Below are 22,225 nucleotides of genomic sequence, written 5' to 3'. Positions count from 1 at the left end.
TAAATAAAGCTTCTGTCATCATACCACTGTCGCCCTCCCGCTCTCAGCGGCATGAACCCGCTTGGTGTAAGTTCGCTTAACAAATATTTTAAACAAAACATAACATAACATACCACTCATTTAAAAAAATGCATGACATTTAGAAAAAGGAAACTGATGGGATATTCGTGAAGGCAAAATAGATGTCTCTGTAAATTCATATTTAACACTTTTCAGAAACTCTTTGACATGGGGTAGAGCTCTAATTTCCATGGAAAGATGCACAAATGACAAAAGCACTTTGGTTTTTAAGCAACATCATATGAGCCATTCTGCTGTTTCAATACTTCGTTTTCACAGAGTCATTTTTCTCTATATCAGTCAGTTCTGAAAACTTAAAAACCAACAATTAAAAATGTCAGTAGCATTACTATTAGATGTATTTACTTTATCAGGGAAGATAAGACGTACACCTCCATCATCATCTCCATTTACTTAAGCAAAAGGGCCTAGTGTCCTGCAGATATCCACCAGTACCATTTGAGCAACTACTTTTGCGAGACTGGAACTCTTGTGCAAAGACCTCCTAAATCTTAACCAAACAACCCCTCACAAAGATTTGGAAAATAATTTCAGAAGGCAGTTAAACCAGTTTGTCACAAAAACAGAATGCATTTTACTTGTGAATATCTTATTAGGCTGCAACTTGCCTCCTTATTAAAGAGATACTCCAAAGGCAGATATTGATTGATCCACACACTGGCCTGCTCCACAAAGAACATTTTTGTCAGTTAACAGAAGTATAAGACGTGGAAGGAGAAAGGAGGCTAGAGCCTTACCTTTAAAATAACTGATGAGGAATATGCTACTTACCAGTATGCATCTGTTCTTGGCCTGTAGAGCTGCAGAGCCACAAACTTAGGATAAGATTGCTATCTGGTGTTGGGCTCGGATGATTGCAGGTTGTTGTTGTCTTCGGAAGAAGCCTTTTGGTCACGAGATAGGTGACTCCTCCTCTGGACAACAGTGCGCATGGGCATCCACTCCATCGTCAGATTGTTTTTCGCCATGATGGGAAATGATGGAGTGTATAAGAAATAAAGAGAAAGGATGTCCATGTGAAGTGTCTAATTAAGACAATGCTGGAACAGATACAGGTCCCGGGGAGGCGGGTGGGCGTGTGTGGCTCTGCAGCTCTACATGCCAAGAACAGATGCATACTGGTAAGTAGCATATTCCGTTCGAGGCATATGAGCTGCAGATCACACACTTAGGATAGACTATATAGCAGTGTCTCCCCTAGCGGTGGTCACCTGTATCCGTTGCAGCAGTTTGGAATAGAGTTTTTAGGACAGCTTGGCCTACTGAAGCTTGTTGTTTGGATTGCACATCAACACAGTAATGTTTAGTGAAGATGTGTGTGGTAGACCATGTGGCTGCTTTGCAAATATCTTCTAAGGGAATGTTCCCTAAGAATGCCATGGAAGCCCCTATTTTACGCGTGGAGTGCGCCCTAGGGGGAACTGTAAGAGTACGTTTAGCTTTTTGGTAACATATTTGGATACATTTAACTATCCACTTGGTTATACCTGATTTGGAAATGGGGTTGCCTTTATGTGGTGGAGTGAAAGCAACAAACAGCTGTTTGGTTTTACGAAAAGGTTTGGTTCTGTCGATGTAATAAAGCAAGGCTCTTTTAACATCTAAGGTATGAAGGGCCCTCTCAGCTACTGAGTCTGGATTAGGGAAGAAGACTGGCAGCTCGACTGATTGGTTAAGATGGAAAGGGGAAATTACTTTAGGGAGGAATTTTGGGTTTGTCCTAAGAACCACTTTGTTACGATGTAGTTGTAGGAATGGTTCTTCAAGAGTTAAGGCTTGTATTTCACTTACCCTTCGCAGGGATGTGATTGCGATAAGGAAAGCCACTTTCCATGTTAGGAACTGCAGTTCGCATTTATGCATAGGTTCAAATGGGGGACCCATGAGCCTTGTTAGAACAATATTGAGATTCCACACTGGGGAAGGTGGTAATCTTGGAGGAATAATCCTTTTAAGACCTTCCATAAATGCTTTGATGGCTGGTACCTTAAAGAGGGACAGGTGTTGTCTATTTTGCAAGTAGGCTGCTAAGGCCGCTAGGTGTAGACGTATGGAGGAATACGCTAAATTGCATCTTTGCAAGTGTAGTAAATAGCAAATAATGTTTTGGATGGAAGCATCCAGTGGACGTATATCATTGTTAGCGCAGTAAATGGCAAATCTTTTCCATTTTGCAGCATAACACACCCTAGTAGTAGGTCTTCTAGCTTCTTTTATGATATTCATACAGTCTGGTGGGAGGTTGAGGTAACCAAACTCTAAGACTTCAGGAGTCAGATTGCCAAGTTCAGTGTCTGTGGATCTGGGTGTCTGATTCTGGGTTAATAGAGCCGGGGAGAGGCTCAATTTTTGATGTGGAACTAGCGATAGTTCCAGAAGTGTGGTGAACCAGGGTTGGCGTGCCCAAGTGGGAGCTACTAGGATCAGTTTTAGCGACTGTTGTTTGAGCTTGCGTACCACAAATGGAATGAGTGGGAGAGGCGGAAAAGCGTATGCAAATCTACCTGACCAGTTCATCCATATTGCATTGCCCTTTGACTGTGGGTGTGGAAATCTGGCGGCGAAGGTTGGGCATTTTGCGTTTTCGTGAGTGGCGAAAAGGTCTATGTCTGGTTGGCCCCATTTTTGGAAGAATGGGAATAGGACTTTGGGGTGTAATTCCCATTCGTGGATTTGCTGTGTCTGGCAACTTAGGAGATCGGCAACCTGGTTGTGAACCCCTGGAAGGTGTTCCGCTAGCAGGTAGATGTTTTGGGGAATTGCCCATCTCCAAATGTTCTGTGCGAGTTGGGACAATTGGAGAGAATGTGTCCCCCCCTGTTTCTGTATGTAATACATTGTCGTCATGTTGTCTGTGGGGATGAGGACAGTTTTGTTCTTTAGATGTACTTGAAAGGATTTCAGTGCTAGGAACACCGCTAGAAGTTCTAGGTGATTGAAATGGAGCAGTTTTTGTTGAGTGGTCCATCTGCCCTGAGTGGTGTGTTGAAGGAGGTGGGCTCCCCACCCCGTGAGAGATGCGTCGGTGGTCAGCACTACTTGTGGAAGAGGCTCTAAGAACGGTCGCCCTTTGGACAGGTTGATGGTGTTCCACCATTTTAGTGAACGAAGTGAGCGACTGTCCACCAACACCAGATCGGTAAGTTGTCCGTGAGCCTGGTTCCACTGTTGTGCTAGACATTCTTGCAAGGGACGCATTTGAAGTCGTGCGTGGGGTACAATGGAGATGCATGACGCCATCATGCCTAACAGTTGCATAAACACTCTTGTTGGAAGAGAGTGTTGAGTTTGAAATTTTAAGGTGAGGTTTTGTATGTTGGCTATCCTGGCTGTGCTGGGATAAGCTATGGCCTTGGACGTATTTATGGTGGCTCCCAGATATTGATGTATGTGGGAGGGTTGCAGTTGAGATTTGGGATAGTTGATGGTAAATCCCAAGTCGTGTAGGGTTTGAATAGTGCGGTGAGTGTGGAGAACGCATTTTTCGAGAGTATTGGCTTTTATGAGCCAATCGTCGAGATAGGGGAAGACATGGATTTGTTGTCTCCTGAGATGCGCTGCCACTACTGCTAAGCATTTGGTGAATACCCTGGGTGCGGTTGTTACTCCGAATGGGAGAACTGTAAACTGATAATGCTGTCCGTCTACCACAAATCGTAGATACTTCCTGTGAGCGGGATGCATAGGGATGTGAAAGTATGCGTCCTTGAGGTCCAATGTGGCAAGGAAGTCGCCTTGTTGAAGCAGTGGGAGGACTTGTTGGAGAGTGATCATATGGAAGTGATCTGAGTGTATGTACTGGTTTAGTAGTCGGAGGTCGAGTATGGGTCTTAAAGTCTCGTCCTATTTGGGAATGAGGAAGTATAGAGAATATACTCCTGTACCCTGATGTTGGAGTGGAACTGGTTCTATTGCGTGTTTTTGAAGCACGGACCGAATTTCCTGTTTGAGGAGCGCAAGATGGTGTGGTGACATTGGACGGTGTTTGGGTAGTATGTGTGGGGGGGTGTTTGTGAGTTCGAGGCAGTAGCCAAACTGGATAATTTGTCTTACCCACTTGTCTGTTGTGATGGAATTCCAGACAGGTAGGAACTGTTGGAGTCTTCCCCCGACTGGAGTGGAATGGTCTGGGGGGAGTGGGGGCAAGTCACTGTTTAGTGGCTGGAGAGGTGCGGGTGTTGGTGTTGCCCCGTCCGCGGCCCTTGGTATTGTTTCCCCTATAACCTCCTCTAAAATATCCTCTGTTAGGGGATGTTTGTCCGGAGGTTTTGAAAGTGGAAGAGGTGTCTGTTCCCACATTGTTGGAGGCTCCCCTGTAAAAGGAGCGTCGAAAGGAGCCTCGGGGTTGTGGAGACTGTTGCTCCCATTGATTTAGCAGTCTCGTTATCTTTCTTCATCTTCTCTAGTGCAGTGTCGACTGCGGGTCCAAATAGTTGCTCCTGATTGAATGGTTGAGCAAGAATGGTTGTTTGTACTTCCGGCTTAAAGCCGGAAATACGTAGCCATGCGTGGCGTCTAAGTAATACACTTGTGTTGACCGCCCTAGAGGCGGTGTCCGCTGCGTCTAGTGCACATTTGATTGAGGCATTTGATATTAGCTTTCCCTCTTGAATGAGGTAATTGGCCTGGGATTTGTACTGATCAGGCAGGTGTTGTAAAAGATCTTCTAGCTGATCATAACGAGCCCTATCATATCGGGCCAATAGGGCTTTTGTGTTGGCAATACGCCAGTGGTTAGCAGCTTGTGCGGCAACCCTTTTGCCCAAGGCCTCTAAGAGCTTAGACTCTTTGTCTGGGGGCGGTATGTCTCCTGTTGTTTGGGAGTTAACCCGCTTTCTTGCGTTTGACACGACTAAAGAGTCTAGAGGGAGCTGCGCTTTAATGTACGCGGGATCCTGTGGGGCCGGTCTATATTTTTTTTCTATTCGGGGGTTAAGAACCCTAGCTCTAACAGGGTCTTTAAAAACCTCAGTGGCGTGCTTTATCACTCCCTTAATCATGGGCAAGATCTGAACAGATTTTTGCGACTGCTCAAATGTGTCGAGGAGAAAGTTCTCTTCAGGTGTATCTGTGTGCATGGTGACGCCATGGAACAGTGCCGCCCTGTTTATGAGCTGTCCAAACCCTAAATGGTCATCAGGAGGGGAGGGTTTGGAGGGGTATGTAGTGGGAACAGGAATATCAGGTATAGGGTAAGCCCAGTCATCTAAGGGTGCCGTATCCGGGAGTGTAAAAGGATCATTAGGATAAGTAGGATCATTAAGGTCATCTGGGTCTCCCCCTCCCCCTAAATCATCATCCTGTGGAGGTGGTGTATGTGAAGGAGATGGTAGAGGAGAAGGAGGTGGGGGCAGGGGGGGTGGGATGAGAGGTAATATAGGAGAGGAAGGACGAATGGGTGAGGTGGCAAAGTCCTTCTTCTTTACGGGAGCTGGAGGAGGTGTTGTGTCCAGCTTCCTTTTCTTGTATGGCACAGCTGTAACATGTACGGTTTTTGGATTGATATAAATCCTTTTTTGAGTGGGATCCGGGCGAAAAAGTTCTTCATTGTCCGAAAGTGGCTTTGGCACCGACTTTTTCGGTTCCGATCCGTGTTTTGGGTGATCGGCAGAGTCTTTGTGGACTTTTTTCGGTACCGAGGATGGTTTTGGTGCCGAAGAACTTTTCGGTTCCGGCGGAGATTTCGGTGCCGAAGAACGTTTCGGTGCCGGTGGAGACTTCGGTTCCGAAGAACGTTTTGGTGCTGGTGGAGATTTCGGCCTCGGTGGTCTCGGAGCCTGCTTCGATGCCGAGAGGGGTAGAGTCTTCGGTGCCGAAGGTATTGTGGGCACAATGATATGAGGTTTGCTCGAGCCCGAGCCACCTGCAGGCTTATATTTCTTCTGAGCCGGGCCCGAGGGCGGGGCTTCTGAAGATGATTTTCGGTCGCGACTGGGGCCAGCTGGCGGAGTCTTGACCAATGTCTTTTTTGGGGGGGTTGGGGTAGGGGCACTGGTACTCACTCGTTGCCCCGGAGTGATGAGGTCATCAGAATCATCCGCTTCGGATACGATTTGGAGGTTTTCGGAGTCGTCTTCCGGGACATCCTGGGCAAAGATGTTCTCTGGTTCTGGAGCTGGTCTGGCCATGATATGGCGTCGAGCTCTTCGGTCCCGGATGGTTTTCTTGGAACGGAAGGCGGCGCAGGCTGGACAGTTGGATTCGTTATGTTCCGGCGAGAGACACAGGTTGCAGACCTCGTGGTGGTCACTGTGGGGGAACTTTGCTCCACATTGGGGGCATTTTTTAAAAGGTGTCCTTTCCATGAGCCGTATCCGGAACCGGTCCGATTGGATGTCGACGTCGAGTTGTACAGGTTTCGAAAGCTGGATTTCAGAAGTTTTCAGCCGGAGTGGAAAAGTTCATCCGAACCCAATGGTGGAAAAAAACTGTTGTCCAGAGGAGGAGTCACCTATCTCGTGACCAAAAGGCTTCTTCCGAAGACAACAACAACCTGCAATCATCCGAGCCCAACACCAGATGGTGATCTTATCCTAAGTGTGTGATCTGCAGCTCATATGCCTCGAACATAGTGTTTTGTGGCCATTTCTTTCCAACACTGCACTCTTCTTCAAACATAGCCAGTGTTACCATGATGTGAATGTATCCACAAGTGTAGGCTGCAGCAGCAAGCAGGGGGAAACAGAACAGGTAAAGAACTCAGCTAATGTGCTTCCTAGCCAAAACTCACCTTTCCCTGACGACATGTGATGGAGGGCACACCAACATAGTGGTGCATTGTCAGGTGGGCATGAGTGTTGGGTGATAGTGTTTGCTGGCTTCTGTAATGATATATTATTCCCTTTAGAAAATACAGCAAAACCATATCTAACTGTTTTTTGGAAGATATGCATCACAGTAAATAATTTCCAAAACATACCTTTGGGTTATGATCATAAATTAAATTCAGATTGATCCGGAGTTTCCTCATGCACTCAAAGGCTTCTTTAAACATAAGGCTATAGAGAAAAAGTCAAGGATTACAATTAATGATGGTTTTCACATGTATTCTGTGCAATACTCTATAAGCAGGGCCACTACAATTATGCAGCAATGAAGGGCCACATTATGATGCATGGGCAATAAAATGATGTAGTATATTTTCCTTAATTTGTTATTTCAATAAAATACTAGTACTGGCTAGGGCAAAATTGTGCCCCATTAGTACTTAACACCTGAATACAGCAATCAACAAGTGAAAGGTCATCAGCAAACCTCAGCAAAGGATCTTCCATTGTGAAGAACCATGTTTTTAAGCTTTTAAGTAACTTTTGATATTTCTAAGCTAGAAATACAATTTTAGTGAAATCTGCAAACTATGCAGCACATAGTGAATTATTTTGCAAATGTGGAAAATCCACAGTTAAGCGGGGAAACACTATGGCTGCATAACTGAATTATTCTAGTAGTCCTTTCAAGAAAGTAGACTAAAACCACAACATTTCAAGTAAGTACAATATTTTTTTTAAATAGGTAGGCACATCCACACAGAGGCAGTAAAGCTTTCATTTAGATGATACAGAGAGGATGATTCAAGCTAATGGACGAAAGAAATAGGAACTGGTGGAAAAGTGATGAAGGAAAAGAGAACACAATGTTACAGACTAGATCTTTTGAAGATAATTACGTTTTATGACATTAATCGAAACAGATCTCTGGGCAGCCAGATGTGCAATATAAAAGAAGAACGAGAGAAAGCACAAAATGTTGATAAAGGGGCAGTATTAAGAAACTAGCTGCACAACGGAGGACAGAGAAGGGAAGAGGGAGGTAAGTATTCAGCTAAGGGGTTCGGCGTGGCAAGCTTCCTTTGAGTAGCTTGATGCAAAAGCGATTGGAAGAAGGGTGAAATGAGTTCGAAGCAAGATGTTTCATAACAGGTTGGGTCAGCAGTGCAATCAATACACCGTATAGGTACATTTTCAAGCTAGGCATCAAGGCGGTGGAAAAGGATTTTAGTGAAGTGGGGAGAACAATTACCTAAAATGGTACAATAGTAAGAAACCAACCTGGAAGGGTGATGGAGGGAGGGAAGTCAAATACTTCTACATGTCCCTCTTGCCAGATGGTTCTCACAGAGGAAAACCAAAGATTCCTTGTCAAATCCTTGCACAGCATGGGATAAACTCATAGCTGTCTCTGATGTGCAGGGGTTTGGGTGAGCAAAAACCAACAGTTCAAACAAAAACACAGAAGTACAGAGAACGAACAATCTAACCGGAGTTCATTCACATAGAATAATTTAGTTGAGTCGAACACACAGTATGTGGACAGACATGTTTCTACAGTATGCCAGGCATAACTTTCCTGAAGTCTCGTTTGGAATTGGTGGACCCATCACTACATTAAACAGTCTTTGTACTACATGGGAATCACATTACTTTGTTGTTTTGTACGGTTCACTAAGGCCCTATTCTGGGTCACTGCAAACTCACACAACAATCCATCCTCTGCATGCGGGCACAGATCTCTATGGGACTTCTCAAGTACCTCTGACTATCAAGTCGACTACAGATGCTCCAACATTACATTTACCCCTGACTTCTTACCATCTCCTTTAACCACTTGGGCTCACATTTAATTAGAGTCCTGATGTTGATCCCATACTCCTAGTGGATCTAAACGCCATTGACAATAATGATGGACCAGCTTAAATAAATTTAATCTATAATGTACAGGCCAGATTTATGTACCCCAAGTGAGATACAAACATTGCCAGAAGCACTTATAAGTATCACAATTGCCTCAGCACCGAGCATGTATTCAAACCTCACAAAATTCTCTATATGTTAATTGATTATTTAAAGCTTTACTTGATTTTTGTATTAATATATGTTCCTTTATTTCAAAATTCTCTTTTATTGTAAATATTGAAATGATTATAGGGACCATTGTTACTCATTTTCATATGATACCCTAGCTCCCTAGTGAGCTCAGAGTATTACCTTAAGTACACGCCATTTAAATCTCAACACAGACTGGCTTGTTGAACTGAAAATAGACAGCTTCTCTCCCAATATTGTCCAATAGGTAAATCCCTCGGTTTTGACTCAATTTGAACTTCTTTCAGGAAGCACCCATTGATAACTCATTGAAATCTGCAAAGCAGTACTCTTTGTATTTTTGCATTACAACATTTAAACACTTGTAGGTCAAACAGATTGTTCAGCATTTTTCAGTAGCATTATTTGAGCCAAGCTGCTACATTCAACATTAACCAAGGCAACACCCTAATGTTCAGAGTGCGTAAAAAGTCTCTTGTTCCAATGGAAGTTCAGTTACAATTGGTGGCAGAGTTGTCTCTCACTCCAAAAAGTATAACCACAATATTCTGGTAATAATAATTCTACTAGGACTACCCCAGAAGACAAATTTGAATTCAAGCTGGACTACCTCATTTTCAAATCCATCAAATATCAGCAAATTGTATACCTCAAGTCCACTCTAAAGATACCCTGAGATGACAAGAAACTCAAGAAGCAAGATTTCCAACCAGAACCAAAAAGATTAAAATCCCCCCAGCTGCGACCAAATAATTTTCTGCCACATCCTTATTGTAGATCTTACTACCTGGAGAACTGTGATGTAAAGAGAGCATTACCTCAATTCAGAAACACCCGAAAGCTCCTATTTGAATCCCATCTCAATCACTAATAACATTCTCTCTCTTTCTCTTCCCATCCTGTTCCAATGATGAAGACTACACTGTATATATTTTAATCCTCCTTCTTTCCTGAATATCGATTACTAAGCAGCAGCAATGTTGACCTTCTACTTTTCATTTTTATTTCATTTAAACATTTTCAGAGATTCTGGTCTCTCGATTGGGTAAATGAAAAGGCTCTGGCACCCCCAGGGCACTATATCAAATTTATAATAAACCGTAGGCAATAGCAGATGTAGAAATAGTAGAGCCCAAAGAAACAAAGACAATTCATTATAACACTATATTCCAAAGATGGTATATTCATTTAAGAATCACTGGCAGTCACCAGAATATAATGTAGACCATAGGCTAGCTTTTTGATGTACTACAATAGAGACTAGTGTAGAGTGACCTTAAAGGATTGGGTAGCCTTATGCAGCCGCCTGATATTTTATTCTGATGGGTGTAACTAAAGATATTTTCTCATGTGGCCCATACCGTATGATATAGAGTATAACTTAAATTAAGCAAGGGTTTGAAATATTGTTCACACCTCTAAACATCTTAGAGATTGTGGAAACTACAGAAATCATATTTGTCAATACATTTACTGCCACTCAAATAATTCTGCACAAAAAGGAAAACCTGCCAGAAGATGAAAAAGATCCCAAAAATGTAAAAACCTGGCTCAAAGCCATCCAGCACACCTTGTACAAAATGTATGCAAAACAATTGTACTCACAACTCTCTCCTATAGAAAGAGGCAAAATATGTTTCTGTTGGTTCAGATCTGACAATCTCTTACTATTTAGGAAATGGTCAGAGACAAATGTGTCATTTGGCTAAGTCATTTTGTCTGAAGACTAAAATGGTTCTCCGAAGGCAAGTGAACTGACAATGAAGGCGCTACTGACACCAGGGACTAGTATTCATCTTTAAAAGGTACAAGTACTGCAGAGAATAGAGGTGAAGTAACACCAGCTACTCTACTGCATATCTCTTCCAAGATTAAAAACTAATATTATGAAAACCCTCTTTAACATCAGGATGTAAATGCTGCATTCATTTTTTTTGTGTTCTACTGAATTTCTAATTTTTTTCAGAAAGTAACCTCAGGAACCAAGGAAAAAAATACAGATTATATACAAGCAGAATTTTCACATCACTCACGAGTCCAACCACTTTCGGATCTGGGCCAAAACAAGGGCTCGATGATGAATAGTTTCCAAATTTCCTCGTGGCATCTGCAAGGAAAGGACAAGTCAAATCGCAATTACGTACATTTTCACAATAAGATGCCCACATGGATTTGTTAAGATCATTCATATCGCTCAGCATGAAGTCTATTCTGACCAGATAAATGTAATTTTAACACGTCATGGGAAAACTAATATAATTCAGTAATGTCAAAGGACTGGGTGAGCACGCCCTACAATTTTTATATTCTCACAGCAGACTCACTTAGCTGAGGAGATATCATACAACTCTCCCCCTAATCTGAGAAGGCAAACATTGGGCCACTCTTCATAAATGTAAGTAGACATTTGCTTTTACATTAAAAAAAAAAATTAGGGGAAGGAATTAGAACAATGTAATTTCACATGTTAAAACGTGTATTAGATTATCAAACCTGTTCTTTCCCAAAAGAGGAAACAATAAGCTCTTCAAGATGGACAGCAACACCCAATACTGCCCTCTGCACTGCCACTCTAGCCATCCCATCCAGCCTTGAGACCACATACATTATTTGTTGACTATCAAAATATATCAGCACTTTTCACAAAAAATGAAGAAATCTAAAAACTCTAAGCATCACAGTGTCAGTTAACAGGTCCTCCATGTTATCATCTGTTTTGATGCTTATGCTGTTAATTTTGCTTACCCATAGAACCATGTGACCTTATTTCAACACCACCCCAGTTATCATACACCAACGTTATCCTAAATCCTTTGTTCCCACTAAAACCTAATGTGACCCAGCCACTGAACTAAAATCAGGTTTACTACTTTTCTGTCATCTCCCACACTAGTTCACGACCTTTCTCCCCCTCAGTTCAACCGGTCTTCTATATACACCCCAACTAACGCTCACCCCTATTACCAAGACAAAAAACATTCTCTGTGCTCCCTCCAACTCATAAAATCCTGAAACTATCAAACCTTTGATCCACTAATCCAGAGGCAACTCCTGACACACCACTCTTTTTCAACCATTGTCTGGTCACAATCCTTAATGTTTCAAACAGTTGAAGTTATTCCACTACTCAAGAAGCCTACAGCTAACCCCTCCACTCCTGATAATCACTTATCTAACAATGCAAATTAATTTGCGAAATGCTCAAAAGACTTGAGAGCAATCTCTTATTTCACACGTAACACACTAATGCCCCATAATTAATGTGGATGGCACACTCTCCACTCCTCACAGAGTGCCCTTACAGGTGTATCTAGCAGCAGCATCTTGGCCCAACATCAGGACTTCTCTCACATATTAATTCGTCTTGACCCCACAACTCAACTAAAAGCAGTTGACAACCCCAATATCCTGAATATCTTCTCCTCATCAAGCATGATTAGCACAATGCTTAGGTGTTTTCATACTACACACTGAATCACTCTTTTGCTTGGTGTTCTTCTTCCTTAACATCTAGACCACTACAGTTCACAAAGGCTCTGGGCCTGATCTTCCACCTCTTCTTTCTAGACGTCACCCCCCTTGGTTATATTATCCCCTCAGGTTGTTAATTTTACCTCCAGACTCAAGTAGCAGACTGCCTATCAGCCATCCATCACTAGATTTCCATTCAGTCATTCACACAGGCTGCATTCGTGGTTATCTACTTGCCTGCTTTTTCTACTCCATGTCATCTGAACGTCACCCCTTTTGCTAGGAATCTCAGAATGCTATGCATTGCTTATTTGCAGCTAGAGTCGTTAATTTTCATCATTGCCACAGCCCCCAGATATTGGGTGTGCAGTTTCTGAAAGATCTTTTCCATTTCCAGAAAGGAACTTATTTAAATGGAAATCCAGACAATGTAATGTTGAAAACACCTCTTGGTCAGCCTCCCAAATTACTCTTTCTCTCTCATTCTGAAAACATCACTAACTTTGGTACATGACCTCCCCCGGAAATACTACAAGTAATGCACCTTTCAACACATGTCTTAGTCTGTGTACAAAACCAATTACAGCACCTCTTCAAGGGCTTTAGACGAGACTGGACCATGGTGATGGAAAAGCCCAAATCAAACAAAATGGATGCTGTTGCCTGTAAGTGGTGCGGCACAATCTGGGGTGAACCAGCTTTGTGCAGCCAGTTGGTCAGGGAACATTGGGATTCTCCCCCTCCAAAGATGGACCATGAACACTGCCATCACCTTTGTGAAGACCTGCGGTGTTGATGTCAATCCCAACAGGATGACTGTGAAATCGTACTGAATGGACCGTACCATTAAACACAGATCCCTGCTGTGTGACTGCAGAATCGCTTTGTGAAAATACATGGCCTGTAAGTCAATGACTACATCCAGTCTACCGCATCCAGCGCCAAAAGTACCTGAGACAGACAGTATCTCAAACTTTATCTTGTAGGTGAAAGTTCAAGAGCCTGAGGTCTAGGAAATCAGTCTTTACCCTGCTCCAATGGGAACAGTCCAGCCCAAACTGCTAGGCCAAGTCCTCCCTGAAGCAGACACAAGAAACTCAGGACAGCTTTCACCTTAGTAGTTCCAGCCGGACGGCTCGCTTTGGAACAGGGTCAAGTCTGATTTGAATATGGCAGTCCAAACTGAAGTGGCATGGTGTGCAAAATACCGACTGACTGGGATACGGGCCAGAGTAATTACCAATGGCTGAGATCAATTCGAGCATTCCACCCATCACTTTTTTGTATACTTTAGTATGTCACCCTAAATAGGACGGATATGACCAGACATAGGTCCCGTGCACAACCAAACAATACATGGCTGATGAGCACTAACTAGGGCGAAACTGATCCTAGGTTGTTTGTGATCATGGTGGACTTGGCCTAGCAGCTGACTTTAGTCTTGACGGTGGGTAAAGGAAGCTCACGGACATTAGCTTTTCTTATCACCACATGAATCAATACAACTTCAGAGAGAGGTGACCCTGAAGCACTGTACATGTCTACCTCTGGAAAAGTATCTAGCCCACTAGCCTGCTGCAAGGTCAAGTAGTGTGGTATATCACAAAACAGATATGGTAGAAGGATGGCTTCTTCCTGCTGGATGATATCTGGCATCTGACTCGGGTCACAGTCTGTTAAAAATAAATCATGCATAGTCTGCCAGTATATTTGTCGAGCAGTATCTATCTGCTCTTCCCTGTATTGTTGTTCTTCAATTATTTTCTGAACCTCCATCCTAGACCTCTTCAGTATTGCTTTGGAGTTAGGTTCATGTGTGCCAGAGTTGGTGCAGAGGGTATTGGTGTCAAAGTCAACATAGGAGCCAAAGGAATGCAAAATCGCCAAACGAGTCAGTGCCTGGAAGCCTCCATGCAGTGCAGGAGGCGTTCGGAGAAGAGCCTAGATACCGAATGGTCTCTGAATGGAGTCCCAAAAGGTACAATGGGACCAGGAAGTGCTCTGGAGTCACCTGTGGCACCCCTAAATAATTCCAACATGGCATGCATGAAGAAAGCTGAACTGGCTCTGGGAACTTAGGGAAAGCATGAGGTGTCACCTGGCAGAGGTGCATATGGCTTCACGGGTATAGGTTTCCCAGTAGGAGTGATCTCCTCCAATTCTGATTCTGGAGACTACAGGAGACGGAGAGCATCGAGGGAACTTACCTCCTGAACAAGAGAGGGAAGTTTTGGTGAAAAGTCTTCAGGCCTCATTTTCTTCTTATGTTTTCCTTTGGAGACTTGTAAGATGGAGAGGGTTTAGACTGAGATTTAGACCTAGAGAGTGAACAGCATCAAGCCCGATGCTCATCACAGTCCATGGGCAGATTGGCTTCATGCTCCTTGTTGGTCTTGGGATTCATGCTGAGGCCTATTTCGCAGCACCTTAAGTCATACCTCAACCCATGCCTCGAGCCCAAGCACCACAAGCACACCTCATGCGGATTAGTGATCAACATTTGCGACAGTACTTAGACCCTGATGTTTTAGGGAATGAAATCCTCAGCACTGCACTTTCTCTGAGGAAAAATTCAAAAGCTGAAGATGAAAAAAGAGAACTCTGGATTTGTGTAAGAGGGTGCGAAAAGAAGGGAACGGACGTTGGTGAGCCTGGGTGGGTGCTTTATGGCTTTAGTGACATCATCAAGGCGCCTGAGAGCTCGGAAAGTTTCAGGATCCAGTCTGACTCCTAGGAATGCTCAAAGCATGAGTAATCTGCAGGCAGGTGTGTGCACCAGAATAGAGGGTGTTCCTAAATTAAACTGAAAGAAACGATGAATTTTGGAAGCGGACAGTCACAAATTGCTACAACTGAAAGGCTGCAAACACTGTATTAAGTAAGCAACGAAAGCAACAAATTCTAACCTGTAGGATGACCTTAGTGTCCTGAGGAACAACAGATACGATTCGAGAGCCACGTTCTACTTTGCGAAGGGTCTCATCATTAGTCACAGAGGTGTCGCTTAGAAGACCTTGGAGCCCTAAAAATACAAAATATGATAGAGTTGAAAATCAAAAACCACAACAACAAAAAATAGTACGCTTAAAACACTCATATCCAGCCCTAAGCCTTCCAGGCCCATTCATCCATGGGACGAAAGGGTAATAGGGAAATAGGTTGGGAGGGGCAAGGGTGGTCATGTAACTTGATGAACCAATGGGGAACAGCTTGTTTTGATGATGAAGAGTGCAGAGGTGATGAAGGAAAGGAGGGGAGAAAATGGCACAAGATTGAACAGGGGAGAAAGTAAATAAATAGAACATAAATAGGTAAATCCATTGTCAAAACAAAGGTTAAAGTAACATAGTTAGGTTTTGAAATGAGTAAAAAACAAACACTTAAAAACTCCAAAACACTGAAATATACCAGTTATAGTTCAGTAAGCAAACTATACCTTGCGCCTCAGCCATGCACTGCTTATGACTTCACATATTACATCACTTGTGAAATGTTAAATAACATCACAGATGACATCTCAAATGACAATAATTGATGACATCACTGATGGCATCATCCAAGATGCTGTTCCTCAAATATCTCTATATACTGATATTGGGAGTTCTTGACAACAGCGAAAAGATCTAGCCAAGGTTCTCCCCACTGTTGGAAGACGCGCTGTGCCTGCTCAGGGTATGGACACCACTAGTGATCTGACAGACGATATCTATTCAGTTCATTTACTCTGGCAGTCATAAACCCTAACAGGTGATCTGCAGTCACAAAGCTGCCGGGGCTCTCCAACCAGCTAAAACGATTCAAGGCCTCCTGGCACAGGGCAGTGGACACCATCCAGCATGCTTGTTGCAGTACAACATGGCGGTGGTATTGTCTATGAGAACCTACACCAGCAGGATGTGCTTCAGCAACAGAGGGAAGGCCCACTGCTCTAGCAGACTGATGTCCTCTGGTCTCCAACTTCCCCAGATGACCTCCCGAGCACAGCAGTGACGCACCCATCAGCACGGCCAGCTCTGGGTATGGAAGGGAGTGGCCTGCAACTGGACAAACTATGGTCCATCAGACACCAATGCATTTTTTGAGGTGCCACTTTTACTACTTGGATGGAGTCGGCAACATTGTCTTGAATCTTGGCCCAATAGAAGATGGACAGCGACCACCACCATTAATTTACTCAATACCTAGGGGTGCTGGTGAGGCAACAGGGGAGCAGAACAAGCTTATAACGCTTCTGGCCCACCTTGAGCCACAGTTAAGACCTGTGAGACTGCAGGACGGGTACATGAAAATTCACATAAGCAAGTACAAAGACACCATCCAGTCTCTTGACTCCAGAGCAAACAGGATCTGGACCAGTCTGAGCATTTTACATTAGCCCTTCTGAGAAAGGCATTAAGGGGTTCAAAGGTCTGAGACGGACATTCTTCAGGACAAGGAAATAGCATAATTAACAATTGTTTTGGAAAGTAACAGGCACTCCTACTGTAACAGAAAGGATAAACACTTGCCCAAAATCCACTCTGGTTTGGGAGGAACAGTAGGCGGGGGAGGAGAGAAAAGGCAGAGCAGAACCATTTTGAAAATATTGTAAGACCCATCTGTCGGACACAATGGATTAACAACCTTAGAGGAAATGTTGAATCCTGCCCTCTACTGGTCGAGCATATGCCATAAAGGGCAAGCTAGGGAGGTTTGGTGGCTGTTGTAGCAGGGGAGGAGTAAGGGGAAAAGAGGCTCTAAGATTTTTTGGGACCGCCACGTTTCACAGGGCATAGGTTTAGCCAAGAAGACAGACTGCATTCAGGGACAGCAGTGCTAGACTGGCGAAAGAAAACATACATTTGGAAAAAAGCACCAATCCTTTTGGATTCCCTATCTAGAATAGTGGTCGGGATAGAGTTTTGATTCACTTTACTGGTGGAGGCTTGTATAATAGGACTTTCTGGGGTAGGGTGCTTGATGAGAAACTTTGGGTCATCGGGCATGTGTCTGTGACGTCTGGCCATCTGCCTATTCACAGGCTTCACTAATAAGGGTTTGATCAAGTAGCCATCAAAGTGTCTGCGAGGGCTTCCTTCAAAGGAAGTAAGGGCTAAGAAGTCGCAGTCCCTGGTTGCAGTCTGAACTTTTGTTTTGGTTTCGATTGAGGGTAGCTGCACCACAGCTGCCCTTCAAACCACCACTGTAAACAAAGACCTCTCTTACATTAGTGGCCCAAGTAGAGAGTCAAGCTCTGTCTTTGGAGAGGTAAACTCACTCTAAAAGACATCGTCAGTATGAAGTGCTGGGAGCAGGCAATCCCCATCATCAAAATCTTGGGGCTTCCCCTGCTCTGGTAGAGAATCAGAGTCAGAACAAAAAAGATAATTGCGCCTCTGCTGGTGGTTGCGACTTGGCAGAGGCAACTGGTTACAGGTATGATGCATAACAACCAGCTGTGCTTCTGTTATCTCATACTGCGGCATCATTTAGGCTTGAAATAAAGTCAGGTCCAGGTCTGACATGGCCATCGGCACAGGATCATTCTCCGGCTCCAGCATCTGGGTGGAAGGAGCTGGTGTGAATTAAGGGGTTAGAGTGGAAGTCTGTACCCAAGTCGGTACAGGCCCAGCAACAGGTCCTAAGGGTACGGACGACACCGGGGAGGAACACACCAGTGGTAACCTGACTAGAGGACCCTGAGGTCCAAAGGTGCCCCAAAGGGGGGCAGATGATTACAGAACATTTGCACATTGCTTTTGTGAAGGCCTCGATTTTCTCGACGATGGCATGGAAAATTCAGGGCAGGTCAGGACCAACTGAGGAATCGCTTCCGTGGCTGGACACCTTGAAGGCATGCACCATACATTGCATTGCCATCACACCTTCTCCTTTGATGCACAGTGATGGGATGGGGTCAAGTTTCACTTTGCTTTCTAATGCTTGGACTTTGACTTATCCAGTGACTTCTACTATGAAGTGGAAAGGTTGCGGGAGCAGCCTCGATTCCGGGACTGAGTCTGGGCCGACAAATTTAAGTGTAAGCAGGACATACGCAAAGTCAAAAATGACTTCTTGTGTTGGGCGACATAAAACTTTGCCTCCCTCTCTCGGATCATGCCTTCAGGTGCATTAGGGCACACTTAACATATCTTGGAGACGTGTCCTAAACCCAGACACCAAAGACACACCTCATGAGGGTCTGTGACTGATATCTGCATCCTGTAGTCAGAGCATAGTTTGAAAACTGTCATTTGTTGTGGGTACAACGATCCCTAGCACACTTATATTTTATTTAGACATGATTGTAAAATGGGCAAAAAGTCACAGGTAGAACGGAACAGACATCAGCACACTGCTTATATGTAGCTCCACTCCTTCACGTCTGTGGCAGTATGAAGCCAGCACAGAGCTGCATGGCACTACTTAGCAGAGCTTGAGAGCACTGTTGTGAAAAGTTTCTGGCTCCAATCTGTAGCCTGGAAAATATTCCAAGGGTAGGAATGTGCAGTTAGAAATATCCATCAGAATGAGATTTTCTTGCATGAGCAATAGTCCTCAAACCATAAGGACCTTGAGAGAGTTGGTAGAATTGTTGCTCAGTCAGAAGTGTAGTGATTGAACGTTTGGTGTGTGATGTGAAGATAAGGATTTTGGTGTTCCTCAAAGGTGAACAATGACTAGGTCCACTCTTGTGATCTGCAGAGAGCAGGAGGTGTTGTAAATTGTGTGGGTAGAGGGATGGTGAGTAGGGCTAACATTCAAAGCAGACTCAGTCTCTAGCAATTATCTTGATAGATGATATCTTGGTGGCTCCAGGTTTTTCTTGAAATTGTTCTGCTACAAACGGGAATGTCCTTCATACCAGGCCCTGGTTGGAGGCTTTACTACCGGATATGCGAGAGAGTTTTAGGGGCTGAGCTATGGGGAGAGATCAGGGGGCTCTTTGTTTTCTGTAGCACGTTAATGGTGTACCCTTACACAACTGATCACTACAACACACTTCCTCTTCTGTTCATCTTGGCCAGTTGTACTGGGCTGCAGGAGTAAGGAGTCCTCTGTTATATTTCTCCAACACACAGCCTCGCTCTTGTGCCCCTCATTGCTGCTCTAATCCTGAGGCTTCCCCTAAACTGGTCTGTTAAGCTTACAGATCGAACTCGTCAGCTGAGCTTTGCATTTCTTTTTCACTGCTTGAGATCTCAGGGGATTTGCCCCTAGAGGAGGGGGCAACATCTTAAATCTTTTCTCCTTGTCAGTTGAGTGCCATGAATTGTTAGCTGTGTTGTATGCAGGTGATATATTTATAGTTGCTTGCAGTGTATTCTGGATAATGGATGCCTTGTGCAGTGACTTAGTTAGTTAAAGGTGCTAGGAACTAATATTGCTAATTCAGGTTAGCCCTAACCATTTCTGGTCCTCTGCTTCTTTCTATAGGGCTGCTCATGTTTAAAAAGATTAGTAGGGCAGGCAGCAGTTTTTAGAAAGGTGTGGTTTGTAGTCCGCAGTTCTCCCATAGTGTCTCGTTGCCTCACACATGACTCTGGGGGTTTTCATTTTTCAGTATTTAAAGAGATGGCCTTATTGTTTCATGAAAGGTAAAGCTGTACTCACACACACTGGGCCTGATTCTCAAACATAAACTTACACTTTATAGTAAGTTTATTAATCTTGGGTATTCTCACATTACGTGCTGAGTTTTACGACTCTGCACTCCCTTTACATATGTGCTGGGAGTTCTCCGCACCCAGAGACTCTGCAGATGGGGTGCAAAACTCTGCAGAGAGAAGTACAGGGAGTGCAAACCTTCCTTTAAAAAGTAGCAAACAAAGAAAGGAGATGCATATATATATATTTATTTTAATACCTTTAAAGTCCCTCCTCAGTCAGTTGGTGGGGGGAACTGGGAATCATGGGCAGGCAATTACAGTACTGACACTGTTGGGTCATTTCTTAGACCCAACGTATTTTGTTTGCAAATTATGTCTGTATAATTTTGCATGTAAAGGCGCACATTCAGATCAAAGTAGACCTCTTAGGCAGTTCAGAATAACCAAAAAAATTGTGCCCAAGAGGTTAAAACGGTAAACAACACTTTATATCCTATGGAACAAAGAAATGTGAATAGATGTAGCCATGCTCCTAATGCTTAATTTGTACACACCCAGGATGTCTGCAATTCCTAAATCCTAACAGAGCCATTTATTATACATATACTTCACACTTCTACTGTTCCCTTTTTCAGACCTCCAAATTGGCAACCCTCACCACCTAAGAGACTGGTCTCCAACAGCTCCCTTTCATCACCTATCAAAGCATCGTAAACACACTATAGCCACACCCACGCCATCCACAAAGGCATGACTATCTTACAAACCATTGCATAACCGGGTGAGGTACCTCAGCTTAACTTAAGTAAGTTTACATTTAAGGAGCTGGAAATATTTCCTGCTATCCAGTCCTCAGCTCTACCCCAAGCTAAGATTGCTCTCTTGCACCTCGCTTTAAGTACCTCATTGTTGTCCATCATTCCGCAATCTCCACCAGTCTCTTCCCTCCTGTCCTCTTGCACTCCCTTCTCATCTCCTCCTTTTGTTTCTTGTTCTTCCCTTCTTTCTTAATTCTCCCTTCTCTCTTGCTCTACCCGCTCCATATTTATTCTCTACTTTACTTTCTCCTCCTTTTTTACTCACTCCTATACTCTACTCCCTTCCTTTTATTTTTTTTGCTCCCTCTACAATTTCTCTCCTCCCTTCTCTCCTCCTTTTTGTCTTCCAGATTCCTCTTTGCTCCCCCACCTCTTCCCTCTCCATAAGTCTCTCTCTGTCTCTTTTCTCTTGCACTCCCTTTCTCGTCTCTATTGATTTCTTATCTGCCTACTCCTCTTGCTACAGCCCATGCTCTCCACCACCTCTCCTGATTATTTCTCTTGATACTTCCTCCATCTCCTTATGTTGCTGGAGCCTTTCTCTTTCCACCTCTCTCTCATTCCCTGGCTTTCTCCTCTTCCCTCATATTTTGTTCTCCACAGTTCTCATCCATTTTATTCTCCTCCACATCACTCCCTTATCTCCCTTATCATCTTCCCTGCACGTGTTCTCTCCATTTTACTCACCTCACTTGCCCTTCCTTCCTTCCTTCTCATTACCTATTCTTCCTTTGTCCTCTCTATTTTTGTGCACTCCTCTTTAGCTGCTATCCGTTTTTATTCTCTTGTCTTCCCCCTCTCGTGTTTTTATAATCTCCCTCCCATTCTTTTTCTCCATTTCCCCACATCTGCTTGACCTTGCCCTTCCTCCCTCTTATACATTCAGCATACTCGCCATGTCCTCAATCTCAATATCTCTGTTACGCTCATTATCTTGCATCTCTTTCACTCCATTTCTCATCTACCCCACCCTCATGCTCTCTCCTCTCCTTGCTTTCGTCTTTCCTTCTCTCTCAAACTCTTCTACCCAGAAGGAGGAGGTAAAGAGAAAAAAAGTTGGCATTCGAGACGGACAGCTTTTTCTCAGACTCCTGGTGGTGGCCTCTCTTTTCCTAGCTGCCCGCCCACAGTGTTGGGTTAAAGTCACCCAAGAGATGTAGTCAGGTGCAGGATACAAAGGAGCCTCAGTCTGTTGTTTTGCTTCCATGGGGCAAGGGCAACTCCATTAGTAACCATTTTGCATCTTCACACTATTAGATCAACATGAAGGGAGCACGTCCCTGAGAAAGAGTCACATAAATCAAAAAAAGCAGGTATCAAACACTGAACAGCCCAAAACAAAACTGAATGGGACTTGGACAAAACTAAAGGTAAGGGGGAAAACAAACCTATGAAAAATCACTATCAACTGCAATGCAACATAACAATCAAAAAACCAAGTAAA

The 22,225-nt window shown here is 43.8% G+C and overlaps 1 protein-coding gene across 1 annotated transcript in view; it reads right to left on the bottom strand.

Annotated features, from left to right (window-relative positions):
* Positions 1 to 22,225, bottom strand: part of ELP1 (elongator acetyltransferase complex subunit 1) — a 754,242-nt gene that overhangs the window by 400,968 nt on the left and 331,049 nt on the right. Inside the window, exons 19-21 of the mRNA XM_085636502.1 lie at positions 15,281 to 15,396; positions 10,937 to 11,010; positions 7,001 to 7,079 (exon numbers count right to left, since the gene is read on the bottom strand). Coding sequence (XP_085492628.1) covers positions 7,001 to 7,079; positions 10,937 to 11,010; positions 15,281 to 15,396 — 269 coding nt within the window. The remainder of the gene's footprint in view (positions 1 to 7,000; positions 7,080 to 10,936; positions 11,011 to 15,280; positions 15,397 to 22,225) is intronic.

Source organism: Triturus cristatus, chromosome 2_1, assembly GCF_964204655.1.
Source record: "Triturus cristatus chromosome 2_1, aTriCri1.1, whole genome shotgun sequence".
NCBI lineage: Eukaryota > Metazoa > Chordata > Amphibia > Caudata > Salamandridae > Triturus > Triturus cristatus.
The sequence above is the reverse complement of the archived record's forward strand: the minus strand, read 5'-3'. Positions and strand labels throughout refer to the sequence as shown.